At 37.6% G+C, this 13,492-nt stretch overlaps 1 protein-coding gene across 4 annotated transcripts in view; it reads right to left on the minus strand.

The window, feature by feature from the left end:
- Positions 1 to 13,492, minus strand: part of SCUBE1 (signal peptide, CUB domain and EGF like domain containing 1) — a 201,089-nt gene that overhangs the window by 58,933 nt on the left and 128,664 nt on the right. For all 4 annotated transcript variants that reach the window (XM_015869916.2, XM_015869933.2, XM_015869923.2 and 1 more), the window contains one exon: positions 11,613 to 11,729. In XM_015869916.2, coding sequence (XP_015725402.1) covers positions 11,613 to 11,729 — 117 coding nt within the window. The remainder of the gene's footprint in view (positions 1 to 11,612; positions 11,730 to 13,492) is intronic.

The following is a 13,492-nucleotide window of genomic DNA, read 5'->3' on the forward strand; positions in this document are numbered from 1 at the left end:
ATATGAACTGGTGAAAGTTATGCTCAGTGGCTTCAGGAAAGGGGTTAATCCAGTGTCTCTCAAGGCAAAACTCCTTGAGCTAATATCCCTGGGCATATCATCTGTTGTAAGCCTCACTAAAAAACAGTGCCTTGCTCTTACAGAATTCAACTTCTCCATGTAATCTCAAGGAAAAGCACCAGGGCAAGTGAGAAAGCTGGACGCTGCTGACAAAGATAGAAGAATCCCTGGACATAGCACGTTAATTCAGTTTACCTTTTAGTTATTTTTACTTTTCCCTTTGGAATTACTCTTTCCTCAGGAAAGATGTGTGTTTGTTTTCAAGAGTCTCAGACTGCATCTATAAATTCCTCAACTTGTGCTTGATTTAGTGAAATAGAATTTAAAAATAAAACTGTGTTGGATCAGGACATTGGAAGACACTGATACGCTCTCTAAAATCCCATTATAAAACTGTAGGTGTTTTTTGTTGTTGTTGTTGTTGTTTTCTTTTTAATGATAAAGCTACTCTTGCTATATAGGATAGTTGAATACTATTAGTTCATGACAATTCAAATCCCTCATAACAGATAATTAATCAAATAAAATTGGCTGGTGATCAACATTAATCCTCCAAAACTTTTTGATGACATTTCTTCAACCATCCAGGGATCAATTCTGTATCTGGGAAGACAAACACATCGCCGAGAGCAGGATACAGCCATACAAAAAACAAGTGGTAATATATGGTGAAAAAGTAATAATGAAAGAAAAGAAATAATACTGTAAGTTTTGAATGTTGGTAGCTATGATTATGTAAGTAGTTGACCCCCAAATTACAGAAAACACACCACACTTCTACATAATAAACGGTGGTTGCTGATCCTCAGGGAATTTTATTTTGTCAAATAAACGCAAGGTCTTTTCAACAACCTAAATACAAAATATGAACCTCCCAAGCATTAATTTAAAGGATTTGACATTTTCAAAGGGGAGGTTCACAAAGACAAATAACAAATGCAGGTTTCCAGGGAGCAGGGATATTGCGTACTCATGAAAAAACCCTAAGTTAGTACACATGGATTTATTCTGTGGGGATAGATGGAACCCTTGGGAAGAAATGAAACTCAGTTACATGGCAGCTGACCCAAGTCTGCAACTTTAAATGGAAGATAATCTGTTATATTTGTCTGTCAAGAATGAGTCTAAAAATAAGGCAGTTCCCCAAAAAAGGAAAGGGTTAGTGGAAGTTTCACACAGTCTCAATGAGATAGATTTGCAGTAACACTTAGATGGCAGATGTTATCCACCGTTCTATTTCACATATACATTTTTTTTCTTTCTATTCTCTTTTCTTCTTTCTGACAAATTTCACCTGTTACTATTTAAAATGTGAATTTCCTCTCATTTTTAAAATCCCATGAGTTTATCATTTCATTATTCCTCACCATGACCTAGAACTTCACATCTCTCTCAGAAAGTCTAGATCAGATTATGCCTACATACTAAAATTAATTTCGTTGGTACCCTCTTGAAATATATACTCGTTAGTCAATATCTGATGCTCACTCTTCCAGGCTTCTGAGTACTTTTAACCAGCTATTACCAACAATTTTCTGTGTCCTTTTCCCTCAAAACACCATGTTTCCTCTTGGTGAGCAGTATCTTTCTCTATCTATCTTCTCCTCTACTACATATGGTCTGACCATCACCCCGACCAATCCTTCTCTTCACCCTATGGCACTCCTTCCATGCCTCTGTCAGATGCACCATCATCTTGATATGTGCCAGGTTTGTCTTTGCAATAACAACAGTCCAATCCCTCTTTTCTTTAGTAAAGTGGGGGAGAAAAACAGTATCCTAATTCTGAGTCACCCCTTCAGTCTTTACAAAGCCTTGAAACAGTTATTTCCTGGGCAGTCATACTGCCAGATACTGGGACAGATGAATATAGCTCTGCTTTGGGCATGACACCGAGAAACTGCATCTGCCTGCCAGATGCTGTGACTATTTTCCTCATATTTGGTTATTCTTATTTGTTCTTTGTCTTGAGGCTGGGTAACATAGGTATTGACGCATTAAATGTCTTTGGTCACAGCAGAGAGGCCATTGCAGACAGGCTGTCATGTTTGCTTCTTTAATCCACATTTAGAGAGACATTTTGAAAGTTCTTTTGTAAGTACCTGACAGCTCGTGTCCCAGTTTGATTTCCTTGTCCTCCTTGTCTTCTCTACCTCTTCTAAAACAAGCAGCTTGTCCAAACTCAGGCACTGTTCTTCCATCAGTTTTCCTTTTCTGAATCCTGACCTCGACGAGTTATTCTCACACATCTTGCCTAGGTCCTTCCAAACTGCCTCTGTTTAAAAATTCCATTTTTGGTTTTAGCCTTTCTTTTGCCTCCCTGTATAAGAAACGTATAAAATGTCCTTTGCATCTTATTCCTTCAGTAACCACAAGTCAACTTATTATCTATACAGTGTTGACCCATGCATATGGTTGATTGATATATCAAGGGATTCCCTGTGGAAGCATTTACTGGGTTGCACTCAAATACAGTCTTTAATTTCCCGAAGATGTCACAATGTCTGTTCTCAGAAATTCTTGCCAGCACTCAAATGCCTAACAGGACCATTGTTTTCATAACAAAAGTGTTAATTTTCCTCTAGTTTAATATTGCCTTTCTTTACTTTCTTTTCTTCAGTTAGGCAGCCGCATCCATTATTTTATAGTCCTAAATCACCAACTGCCTGCCTTTGGTTGCCTCTTTGACACAAGTATCTCTAGTTTCTTCATCATAAGTGATTTTTCAGAAGCAGTGGATTAGGAAAGGGAAAAGGAAGGGGGATTCTTTGCTGCTGCAACATCTACCCAGGAAATATGTCCATTTCCATAAATCACTCAAGCAGTTTGAGATTCATAGGGCTTCTGTTGCCTTCACTAAGATAAAATGACACATGATCTTACGGTCCTTTACACAGAAACATTCTAAAATGGTAGGAAATTGTTTGTCAGTAGGCATTCTACAGGAAGTGCAGAACATTGAGTTGCACATTTAACCTATGCAACTTGCAGCTACACAGAAAATGACTATTTTGATTCTTCCTAAAATCACTAGTCTAGCTACTGGAGGACATTTTTGTTACTACTTTCACATCAATTTATTTAGGTGCTAACTTCTCACACAATATGAACACATTTCCCTGTCCATTCACCACTCTGTGTCTATACATACAGCTTACGCATGCAAAGATGTAAGAGGTTTTTGCATTTAATATTTTTGTTTGTTATTAGAAGAAAGATCAGCCACAAGATTTGTATCTGACTTCAATCCTTTATGGCTTCTTTAAACTCTAAGTCAGTGAGACCTAGGGCTTGCTCCAACACTGATGTTCTATTATAAATTCAGCTTCAGCTCTTTCTCATTGCCTTGTATTCATCATGGAAAGGGCAGGTTTTTCTTAAAAACTTCTGATCGTATCTGGCCTCTTTTGCTTTCTGATAGCTTTTTTATTTAAATGTACAGAGAAGCCAACTCAAATGCTGTTTATATTTGAGCACCGCTTATTTCTAGTCACAAACAATAGGAAGATACATTGTTACAGCTTGAAAGAAGAGTCACGTAAGGGCTCTGATGGAAGTAGAGTCATTGTATAATGAATTATGAAAACTAGATCTTGATTTTTGACTCATGGGAAGCTAACCTGAGGTTTAAGTTGATGAGAACCAGGAAGAAAGCCATCACAGAAAAAGAACAGCTGAAGATAAACCACTTTGGTAAACACTTAAGGGTTGTTAGGAGACACCACATACCCAGATTGGGGACTGTTTCTGACGAACAAGCTAGTGCCTGGTGTTGATAAAAATCAAGGAAGTCTGATTCCTCTGGAGTAGGAAGCTCTTGTGAGAGAGTGACAAAGCAGGCAGAAGGAAAGCAAGGGACAAGAATTTTGTCCTGCATTGGTCATCACATGTGATTGAAGAACATGGGCCTATATTAACATTCTTTTTTTTCGGTACATTTTGTTTCTGCTGATGAGATTAGGGAGAGTCTCTTTATTCCCCCCTGGTCAGACTCTGAAGGGAAGGGGGACATGTAAATCAGTTCAAACAGATTTTCAAGGCAAGTAAGGTGGATATCCTGTATAGCTATCCCGTAAGGATTAGGCTATTTGCTTATGAGCATGTTATTGCAATATGATATGGAGTTTAGAGCATGCTAGCTGTTCCATGTTATTTCAGAATGCACATACATTTAAGCTTGTGCAAATAGGAGGTATCTTAGCCATACAGTGTAGGACTTCTAATCCCATCAGGAATGACCTAGGTTGATGAGTTTATTTTATCACAGGGTCACCTATTTTTCTGACCATAGTCTGAAAAAAAAGAACATAGGACATCATGGGATTCCAGAGAGAAGTAAAAGGTACAAAATCAAAGCTGGTGTACTCTACGAGCAAATGCATAGAAGACAGCAGAGAAGTTCTAGCTTGGTATCCACAGCAAGGACAAAATGGCCTTGGGGATCAAAGGAAGAATGGCAGAAGGCACAGTCTGCATGAAGGCCTGAGAATGACAACCTCTGCATTAGCCAGCTTCTTCATAGAGGGTCTGAGAACTCAGTGTATCTCTATTTGTTTCCATTTGCAAAATTTCCCATTATTTCTAGTGGAAATACCACAATAGTAAATGAAAGCCTACTGAGAGCAATCCCATCTTTCCCTTAGTTAACTTTTCACAGGCTCTGAGGAACGTGCATACTGTTGCTCTGGGATATCCCAGAGCAATCCATCCCAGATGCCTTTATCTATGTGCAGCAAGTAAAGAGAAGCTACTTATTAACCTAAATGAAAAACTGATCTCAGTAGTCACCACTGTGCCTTAACTGAGAGTAAGGCAAAAGCATCATTTTCCACAGAGAATTTTCCAAACCAAACAATGAATATAAGGCACCATATCAGCAGAACAGTAGCAAAATTTAATTTGCTACACATCAAAGTACTCTGGCATCAAGCAGCGTTGGCATGAAGCAGTACTGAAATCATTAGTACAGTCGTTCTATTAACTACATAAATTATCTTAAATATACACCACAGAAGTACGTACCATTTCAGGTGCAGCTATTATCAGTGGAAATACTCTCAGAAATAAAGGGTATAAAGCAAGCAGGTCTCTGCCCTTTCTGGATTTACCAGAGGTCCTGTTTAAAAAAATTCACTGCTGCTTGTAATCTTGTGTCTAACATTTATGCTGACATTCGCTGGTGCTACAGCACTCTGACTGCAGTGCAGGTGATGACTGACAGCAGCCTCCTTCATTTTAGTTTAGTCTTTCTCACCATTTGCATATATGATTTTCCCCTACTTTTTTGAGAGAAAGCACTGGAAATTGCTAATGGCCCATTATGGCTAATGGCTCAAATACACATGTCCTGCAAAAACAGTATGTATTCAGAGGGAAGGAAACTAAACAGACCTCTTCACATGTGTACAAAACCTGTGATCTATCTACACTTACATTGCTAGAGCAACTAAGCAAGAGTGCTAATGGGACACTCCCAGAAAGTATACTGCAAATCTCAAGAAATAGCAGTCTAGGCTGTTATGAATCAATTTGCCTCTATAAGCAACCTGTAGAAATTTGAACTCTTGAGGAGACTACTTAAATTCCTTTTAATTTAAAATGGTTTTGTACATGAATGAATTCAACAAGGAACACAAGAACAGCTTTACAGAGTAACATCTTAGCAAATCTAATGCACACAAGAACAGCTTTACAGAGTAACATTTTAGCAAATCTAATGCAATTCTTAATCCTGGATTAGGCTTTTAATCTCCCTGCTCAGTATGTTCATTTACCTACAACATGATTACCGAGGGCAACATAGCAAAATCAGAAGGATATATTGTAATAACATAGAGAAAGGTTATGCACAGATAATACATGCTTGATCTTGCATTGAAGAGACAGTGGCTCCCTTCAGTTAGCATTAATGGATACGGATATAAATGCATACATAATGGACATAAATCTTCTTGATTTACTGTTGCCAATACTTTTTTCTTTCCCTTCTCCCCAGTAGAGAAGTTCCTTCCTACTCATCAGACCTGTGTGTGAAAGAGACTGAGGTTCAAATTTCATCTTTCCCACACTGGTAGGCAGGTTTCTACATTCTCTCCCTCAAGGTAATGCTCCCAGTCATAAGGGAGTAGAAAACAACCCTTTCTGCCTTTTTTGCAAACTTTCTGACTTCGTAGACAAGGGAATATCTGCCAGAACAAGTAAACCAAAAAAAGAAGGCCAATTTTCCACTGTAATTCTGATCTAAGATTAGGGACACTGGAACTTGATTGAGTACGCATGGCAGGCACACTGGCAGAAATTCAGGCACTATGGAAGTTTTACTAGTGAAAGTTTAGGCTCTCTGGAAATTTATACTGCTTGAAGCTATGCAGAAGGGAAGTATATAAATCCCATGGCTGTGAACCCCCATACAGAAATTGCATCAGTAAGAAACTCAGGTGTAGTTTTCAGCAAGCTATTTCAGTGATGATGTCATCTCTAATGCTGCTTATGCATTTATGAAAAAGTCGTGTATACCTTTGTTAAAATGATGGTATAAATTAAGTGGAAACCTTTCAGTTTTCTGGGGGAATCTAATCCAAGCAATACTTTTTGCATTTAGGTGGCTACTTTGAAGAAGGTCACTTTATATCTAAGGAAGAAAACAAGAACCAGTGCCCAAAAAAACAAACAAAACATTCACATGAATTTGTGTCTGTCTTGCATTTGTCTCTTAATCTTAGTTCAGGAGATCTGAACCAAACCTATGGGCATTATTCTTGAAGGCCTTGAAGCACCTATGTGATGTGAAAAGAATGGCTGTACATGCCAGCATCTGCCTTACTGTAAACTTGACTCATGCATATATTTAACACAGCTTATCTTGCATAGCGATGTATTTTACTGTCAAACTTCAACTGGTATGCAAAAGGAATGTTGAGTCAGGCATATTAACAAAACAAAACCTTAGTTCATCATCCTTTGGTAAAATTTTCCTCATTTCAGCACTCTGAGAGAAAAATATATTGCTCTGAAACATATCTAATCAATCACTGTCAAACAAAGTGAGAATCGTAACTGAAGTGAGCCACTAGCTGACATACCAAACTAATGGCAAGTCGTTAAAGTTAGCTATAATTCCTTCTGGAGTTTCATTCAAAGACAAAAACAAACCAACCAAACAAATACCCCTAAAAGAGGAAACATTTCCTGTTTCTTATGAACTGATCAGGATCGACAGGATGCAAACTTAAAAAGCTTCAATCAATTTAATCCAGTTTAGTGAAAAACCTAAAACAGACCAAGTAATTCTGACTAATGGAATGATGGGAGAAACCATAACTGTTCACAGATATTCCGTATCTAGGAAATGAAGCCGATTTGGCCAGCTAAACTGTTCATTTTGAGCTTTTCACTTAGTGTGTGTTCTAAATGAAAGTTTTCAACATCTGAATCATATTCTCACCCCAAACTGATATGAGCATTAATTTATGCATTTAATTTAATAAAACCTTTCAGTTTGTATTTAACAAAATGTGACATCGTTTGCTTCACTGAAACTCATTCTGTAACAAACTCTTTCCTCATAGAAACAATCCAATTTTCAAAACTGTATTAATTTCCAGGTTTTCTTTTTTTTTTTTTGGTATCAAAAAATAATTTAAAATGCATTCTCCTGCCATAATATGCTGCAATTAAGAATGATAAAATAGAGCAATTTCTACATCAACCTAATAAAGCCAATGCAATAATTCCCTTGTGTATCAATAAAATTTGATTTGGCTCTTTGACTGAAATAACTCATTAAGACACCATGATCCTGGTTTTAATTTCTAGATTGCTTAACAATAGGGAAGGTTATAGAGTTGAGTTAGTGGGTAAATTGGTCAACGATAAGGCATTTCTGACATTCCCAAAGCAGCACAGTGAAGTATTTAAGCATGTAAATGCCACATTTCTCTGCTGCATCTGAATGCAAAAGGATGGGGTCTTGTTTGAAGGAAGTAGAGAGCACGCCACATTTCTGGGTAACCATGACAATGAGACAGAAGGAAGAAGAAATGTTTGCCCAAACAGCATCCAGTCACATAACCTCTGCATAACACTGCTCTGGTTAAACAATATGCCAAAGGGCTAAGAAGGGCTTACTTAATGTACATAGCACAGTAAATAAAACACTCCAGCCATAGGCGTAGACATGCAGGGGCCTTTCTGTGTCTTAAATACATGTCTGTGAGTCACCTGGACTTGGCAAAGTTTCATCTGTGCGCATGATATAATGCTGTTATATTTAGCAGTATTAGTAACGTAAGATGACACTGATAATAAAACCACTGACATTTTGTCCCAGCTGAATATCTGCGTTCCCAGAACCCCACTCTTTATCTTGATTGAGAAAGTACTAAAAAACAGCAAGTTAGCCAAACAAAACAACAGTCATCTTGCTATTACAGAACATCCACGAGGTATGGAAGAGAGGTATGGAGGGAGGTATGGAGGGAGGTATGGAAGGAAGGAAGGAAGGAAGGAAGGAAGGAAGGAAGGAAGGAAGGAAGGAAGGAAGGAAGGAAGGAAGGAAGGGAGGAAGGAAGGAAGAAGGAAGGAAGGAAGGAAGGAAGGAAGGAAGGAAGGAAGGAAGGAAGGAAGGAAGGAAGGAAGGAAGGAAGTAAGGAAGGAAAGGAAGGAAAGGAAGGAAGGAGGAAGGAAGGAAGGGAAGGAAGGAAGGAAGGAAGGAAGGGAGGGAGGGAGGGAGGGAGGGAGGGAGGGAGGGAAGGACAAGAAAGAAGCAACAGATTTCCATAAAATACCAGCATGATAAAAACACACTTTTGAAGAAATCAGGTGCACGTGACCTAGAACTACAAATTGCATTATGCCCCCTTGGAGTACTCATCAGTTCATACATTTTTGTGAGTCTTATTCAAGCCTCAGCAACTCCATAATTTCAGCAAATACATACCTTGGAATAGTTGCTGTACTGTATCAAATGGTATAGTGAGGAAGATGCCACAATGGAAGAAAAATCATAGACATTCCAATAAAAATATTCTTTTTGATCAACATTATTTACTATGTATAACCTTAATCTTTTAATCATTTTGCTCAAACCACAACTGCATTTTTTTGTTGTTAATACAGTAATTAACCCTCCAGTTTCTCACAGGTTTTCTTACATGTCCTTCCTCTTTCTTTTCCTATAATAAATAAAAGACCTATCTCTTATGTTTAAAACCATAACTTATCTTTAAAATTATGCCTTTATTAAAAACCTCAATTGGAGATGCTGTGACATTTGTCAGCTTTCAAAACCCTACCCAGGGAAGATAGTATGTGACAGCTGTATGATCCCCGAAGGTGCTTTAATAGGCATTCAATAGGTAATCCATTGCTCTTGCCACACAGCTGTAATTGTTAAAGATAGATCAATGAATAGTATATAATAAGAAACAGTAATCCAGTCAAATCAGAGAGTGAAGAGAAAAATCAGAAATGATCATTTGAGAAGATCATTCTTTTCAACAGAATTCACAGGAAAATGTGTGAACACTGAACTTACCCACCCCAGATTATTCCAGGCTCTACCTATAAGTGAGAGGAGCTTATAGGTATAGATAGCAGCATACTGTTACTCTACTAAGTCATTCACTTTTATGTTCAGAAGATACACATCTCAGAAAGCAGTCTTGACTAAGGGCTGCCCGCATTATGTGCAGAAGCAGCTTCCCTGGTCAGTTTAAATATATGATTCTTAGTTCACAGATTCAAATGGGAAGTTGTTTTGGCTTCAGGGAAGCAAAATCTAGCCCAGAAATCTCATGCTGTAATGCATTAGAAAACTAATATTAATTTCAGTTAACCATATCTTTTACTATTTTTTTATTGCCCAAAATGTCATTGAAGGTTGGTTTGTTCAACCGCACAAGTGAATTTCAAGTTGCTGTTTAAGTAAAAGATCTGCAACACCATAAAAACACAGATTCCGTTTCTCATATTTTCTTCTCATAAAACATGGAAAATGAAGAAAAATGCTCAGGGTTATACTATTTGGTTTGAGGATCAGTTGAACATTTTATTTTGTCTGTAGCGCTAATTATAGATTTATTATATAAATATTGTTTCATGTTAGTTCTATGGCCAGACTTCTAAATTTAGAATTCATCTTTTTTTTTTCATGATGTACTTTCAATAATAAACATTACAATCAAGTCTAGGTATATGTTACAGTATTAAAATGCTTCCTTTTTTATGCACTCGGTGGAGTCACTGTTACTGTTCTACTATGGCTTAGCTAGTCTGCCTGTAAAAATGAAGGTTTATTTTCATGTGGTTTGAACTAGAACGGCTGATTTTTGATGTGTGCTCACCCATAACCATTAAAATTGTATGGAATGGCAGTTTAAATGTTTTATTTTCAAATAAACAGGCAAATGGACTGTTATGTCTATAAATAAGCGTACTAACAAAATCATGCCCAAGTTTTCAGCCTGGAGAAAGAGGAAACCACACATTTTCTGTTTATTTTTTGGGTTTTACTATTTTAAGTTACATCAGCCCCTGAACTAAAGATATTCTGACATTTCTGGTTACTTTAAAGAAAAAACGTCCCAATAGTTTCTTAGCAGGTGAGGTCAGCTCATTCTTGCCACTGAGTGACAAGAAAGTGTTTTCTGCCACAACAATATATATGCAATGTCCTCCTGGACATCTCCAGTCTCTTCTAATGGAGCTCAAAAGAAATAGGTAGGAAAACAGGAAAAGATTTGACAGAGGGCCTGGTCCTGCAAGTATGTATCCAAAACTACTTACATGCATAGGGCCACTAAGTGTGATTCAGCAGGAGTATTCGAGAACTGTCCCTGTCTCTTTAACTGAGAACAGATGTTGAGAGTGGTATCAAATGCTCTTTTCTGTTCTGTTCTCCTTTCCCATGTCCTCAGTTTTAACGCATTCACAAAGGATAAAATACCAAGGTTCTTATGCTGTCTTTGGAACAGTAAAAGCTGAGTATGAACTGTAAAGCTTAGGCTGTGCACTAAAAAATGTTGCTTCAGTTTTCCTTTACAGCTAGCTACTCCTAATGTTTTGAAGGGACAGAAATGGGCAATTATTCATTTGATTTTTTTCCAGTAATACCTCTGCAGCTTTTGCTTAGCCTCAATTAGCGATCAACAGTTGACAAAGATTTGCTTGATATTTTCAACCTTAGTTTTGAATAGAAAAATTCAGGCATCATCGCAGGATTGAATTTTTACAAGCGTATCGAACTATCTTCTGTAACTGAATGTTTCTACAGCCCAGAGTTACTCATCTAAATGTCTGGCCAGTTAAAAACAGTTCGACCTCTGTACCTCATTTCTTTGTGGTAATAAAACCCCCTAATAAAAAGAGAGTAAAATAACTGAGGTAGGTAAATGCAGAAGAATTAAGGATGAGGAAAGCTAATGAACTCAACTGCAATCACTGTGCCAGTAACAGCCTTAACTTAAAAGTATTGATTAAATATCTGAACATTTACAACTTGTACCGAAACCGCTGAAGGCAAATGATGCATTGCAAAGCAAACAGAAGCTGACCTTTGCACGTTTTCCCATCAGGCTGCAGGGTAAATCCAACTGGGCAACTGCATCGTACCCCTGTCGCAGTATCCTTGCAAGTCCGATCACAGCCTCCATTATTGACAGCACATGTTTCTGCAGAATGAAAGAGAAAGGGGTGGGGGGGGGAGAAAGGGAGTGTAATGAAATGTTCTGGGGGAGGGGAGAGGCACCAACTCTTTGGGGCAACATTACAATATTATGAAAGCAGTCTAAGTTATAAGCAAGCCAACTCAAGCAAGCTTTCAAGGTCATCAGGGCCCACATAATTGTTTTGACTGGTAAATCATTTCCACAAGTCACAATTTCTTTCTCCCTCCAAACTGGTGTTTTTATTTATTATATTTAGTTAGTGCTTTTGAACTGTCTTAGGTGATAGGATGGATTATTACATATGAAACAAGTTTAAGGAAAAAAAAAAGTGATTGCCTTTAAAAGCAGAACCAAACATTCAGTCTGTTTCATATCAGTCAATGTCTAGCCAAGGCTTTTTAAGGTTCATTTTTTTAGAGGATGTTGTAGGCATAATGAACTTTAAAAAGCAGTAGAAAGCAAACAGAGTGCTAGACATGGAATCGATACTTTTAAATCCTTAGTTAAGAAAGAGTTAATGGAAAATGAACTACATATATCACTTTGACAAGAATCTACATGCCCAATCTGTTCTTACTGAACTACAAGCAAAAGGCATCTGGGTTTTGTCCACTTAAAGCTTTTTGCAAATTGAAAGGAGTTTGGAGTGGGTGGGAGGGTATAATTGAGGTCACTGAACCCATTCCAAGCTGTGTCATTGAAATTTCCCAGTGCTTGTAGTATGTAGAAGGGTGGCTAGGCAAACACAGGCAAGGGAAAGCTGCAATACTTCTTAGCTTTTACAACAGTGGGCAATGGCTATTAGGTACCACCACATTAAAAAAAAAAAATCTTCAACTTCATCACCAAAAAAAAAACCAAAAGTGAAGAACCCTCCCTTGATGCCATTATTTTCTGTGACTTGTGTGAGCACATGCGTAAATCTTACACATACATACACATGCATACCCACACACGCATCCATAAAACAGATAAAAGGCAAGTGAAACAATTAACTTTGCTTTGTTCCAGAGAATAGGCTGGATGCAAGGATGCCAATTTAGCACATCAGTTTGAACTCTGAATTTATCTGAAAAGTATTTACTTCAGAGAGTAAGTCCTTTTAGTAGTATCTTTTTCAGTTGCTCTGGCTTTGATTAAATTAAAAGTCTCCCTGATCCCCCCAAGATGCCATTATTCTATACATTTCACCTCATTTTGGCTTTCCCTGAAGAGGCTTTGTCACTACCTACTCAGATTTACAGACTCTTATTGCTGAATATTCACAGCCTGTGTCACAATTGTACTCTGTAGACAGTCTCACAAATATGCTATAGGATATGCTAATAAGGAACTGCCTTAGAACAGTAGGCTGATCAAAAATTATTTACACAGAACAGAAAAGGCTTTATCTTTAAACCGACTGGTACTAAAGCATTTTTATTTTAAAGTAGCCTCTGCTAATACCCTGAAGGTGACTGTCCCCTGGGAGGGACTTCCCTGCTTCTAAGTAAAACAGAAATAAATTTAATGTGAACAAGAACAGACCTATGTATTAGTTTTGGAGTAAGCTGCTGGCACTGATGACCCAAGCTAAAATCAAGGGGAAGGGGGAACACATGCATTAACAGCATGGAACAAAATTTTGCTGTCCATATACATTCATTCATGCTGTACCAAATGTGTATACATGTATAACATATATGCTATATAATAACATCATATAGAAAAAACAATCAGTATACAAATGAATTGGCACACAACTACCAGAAAGCACAGTTAGTAAG

This window comes from Coturnix japonica, chromosome 1 (genome assembly GCF_001577835.2).
Source record: "Coturnix japonica isolate 7356 chromosome 1, Coturnix japonica 2.1, whole genome shotgun sequence".
Lineage (NCBI taxonomy): Eukaryota > Metazoa > Chordata > Aves > Galliformes > Phasianidae > Coturnix > Coturnix japonica.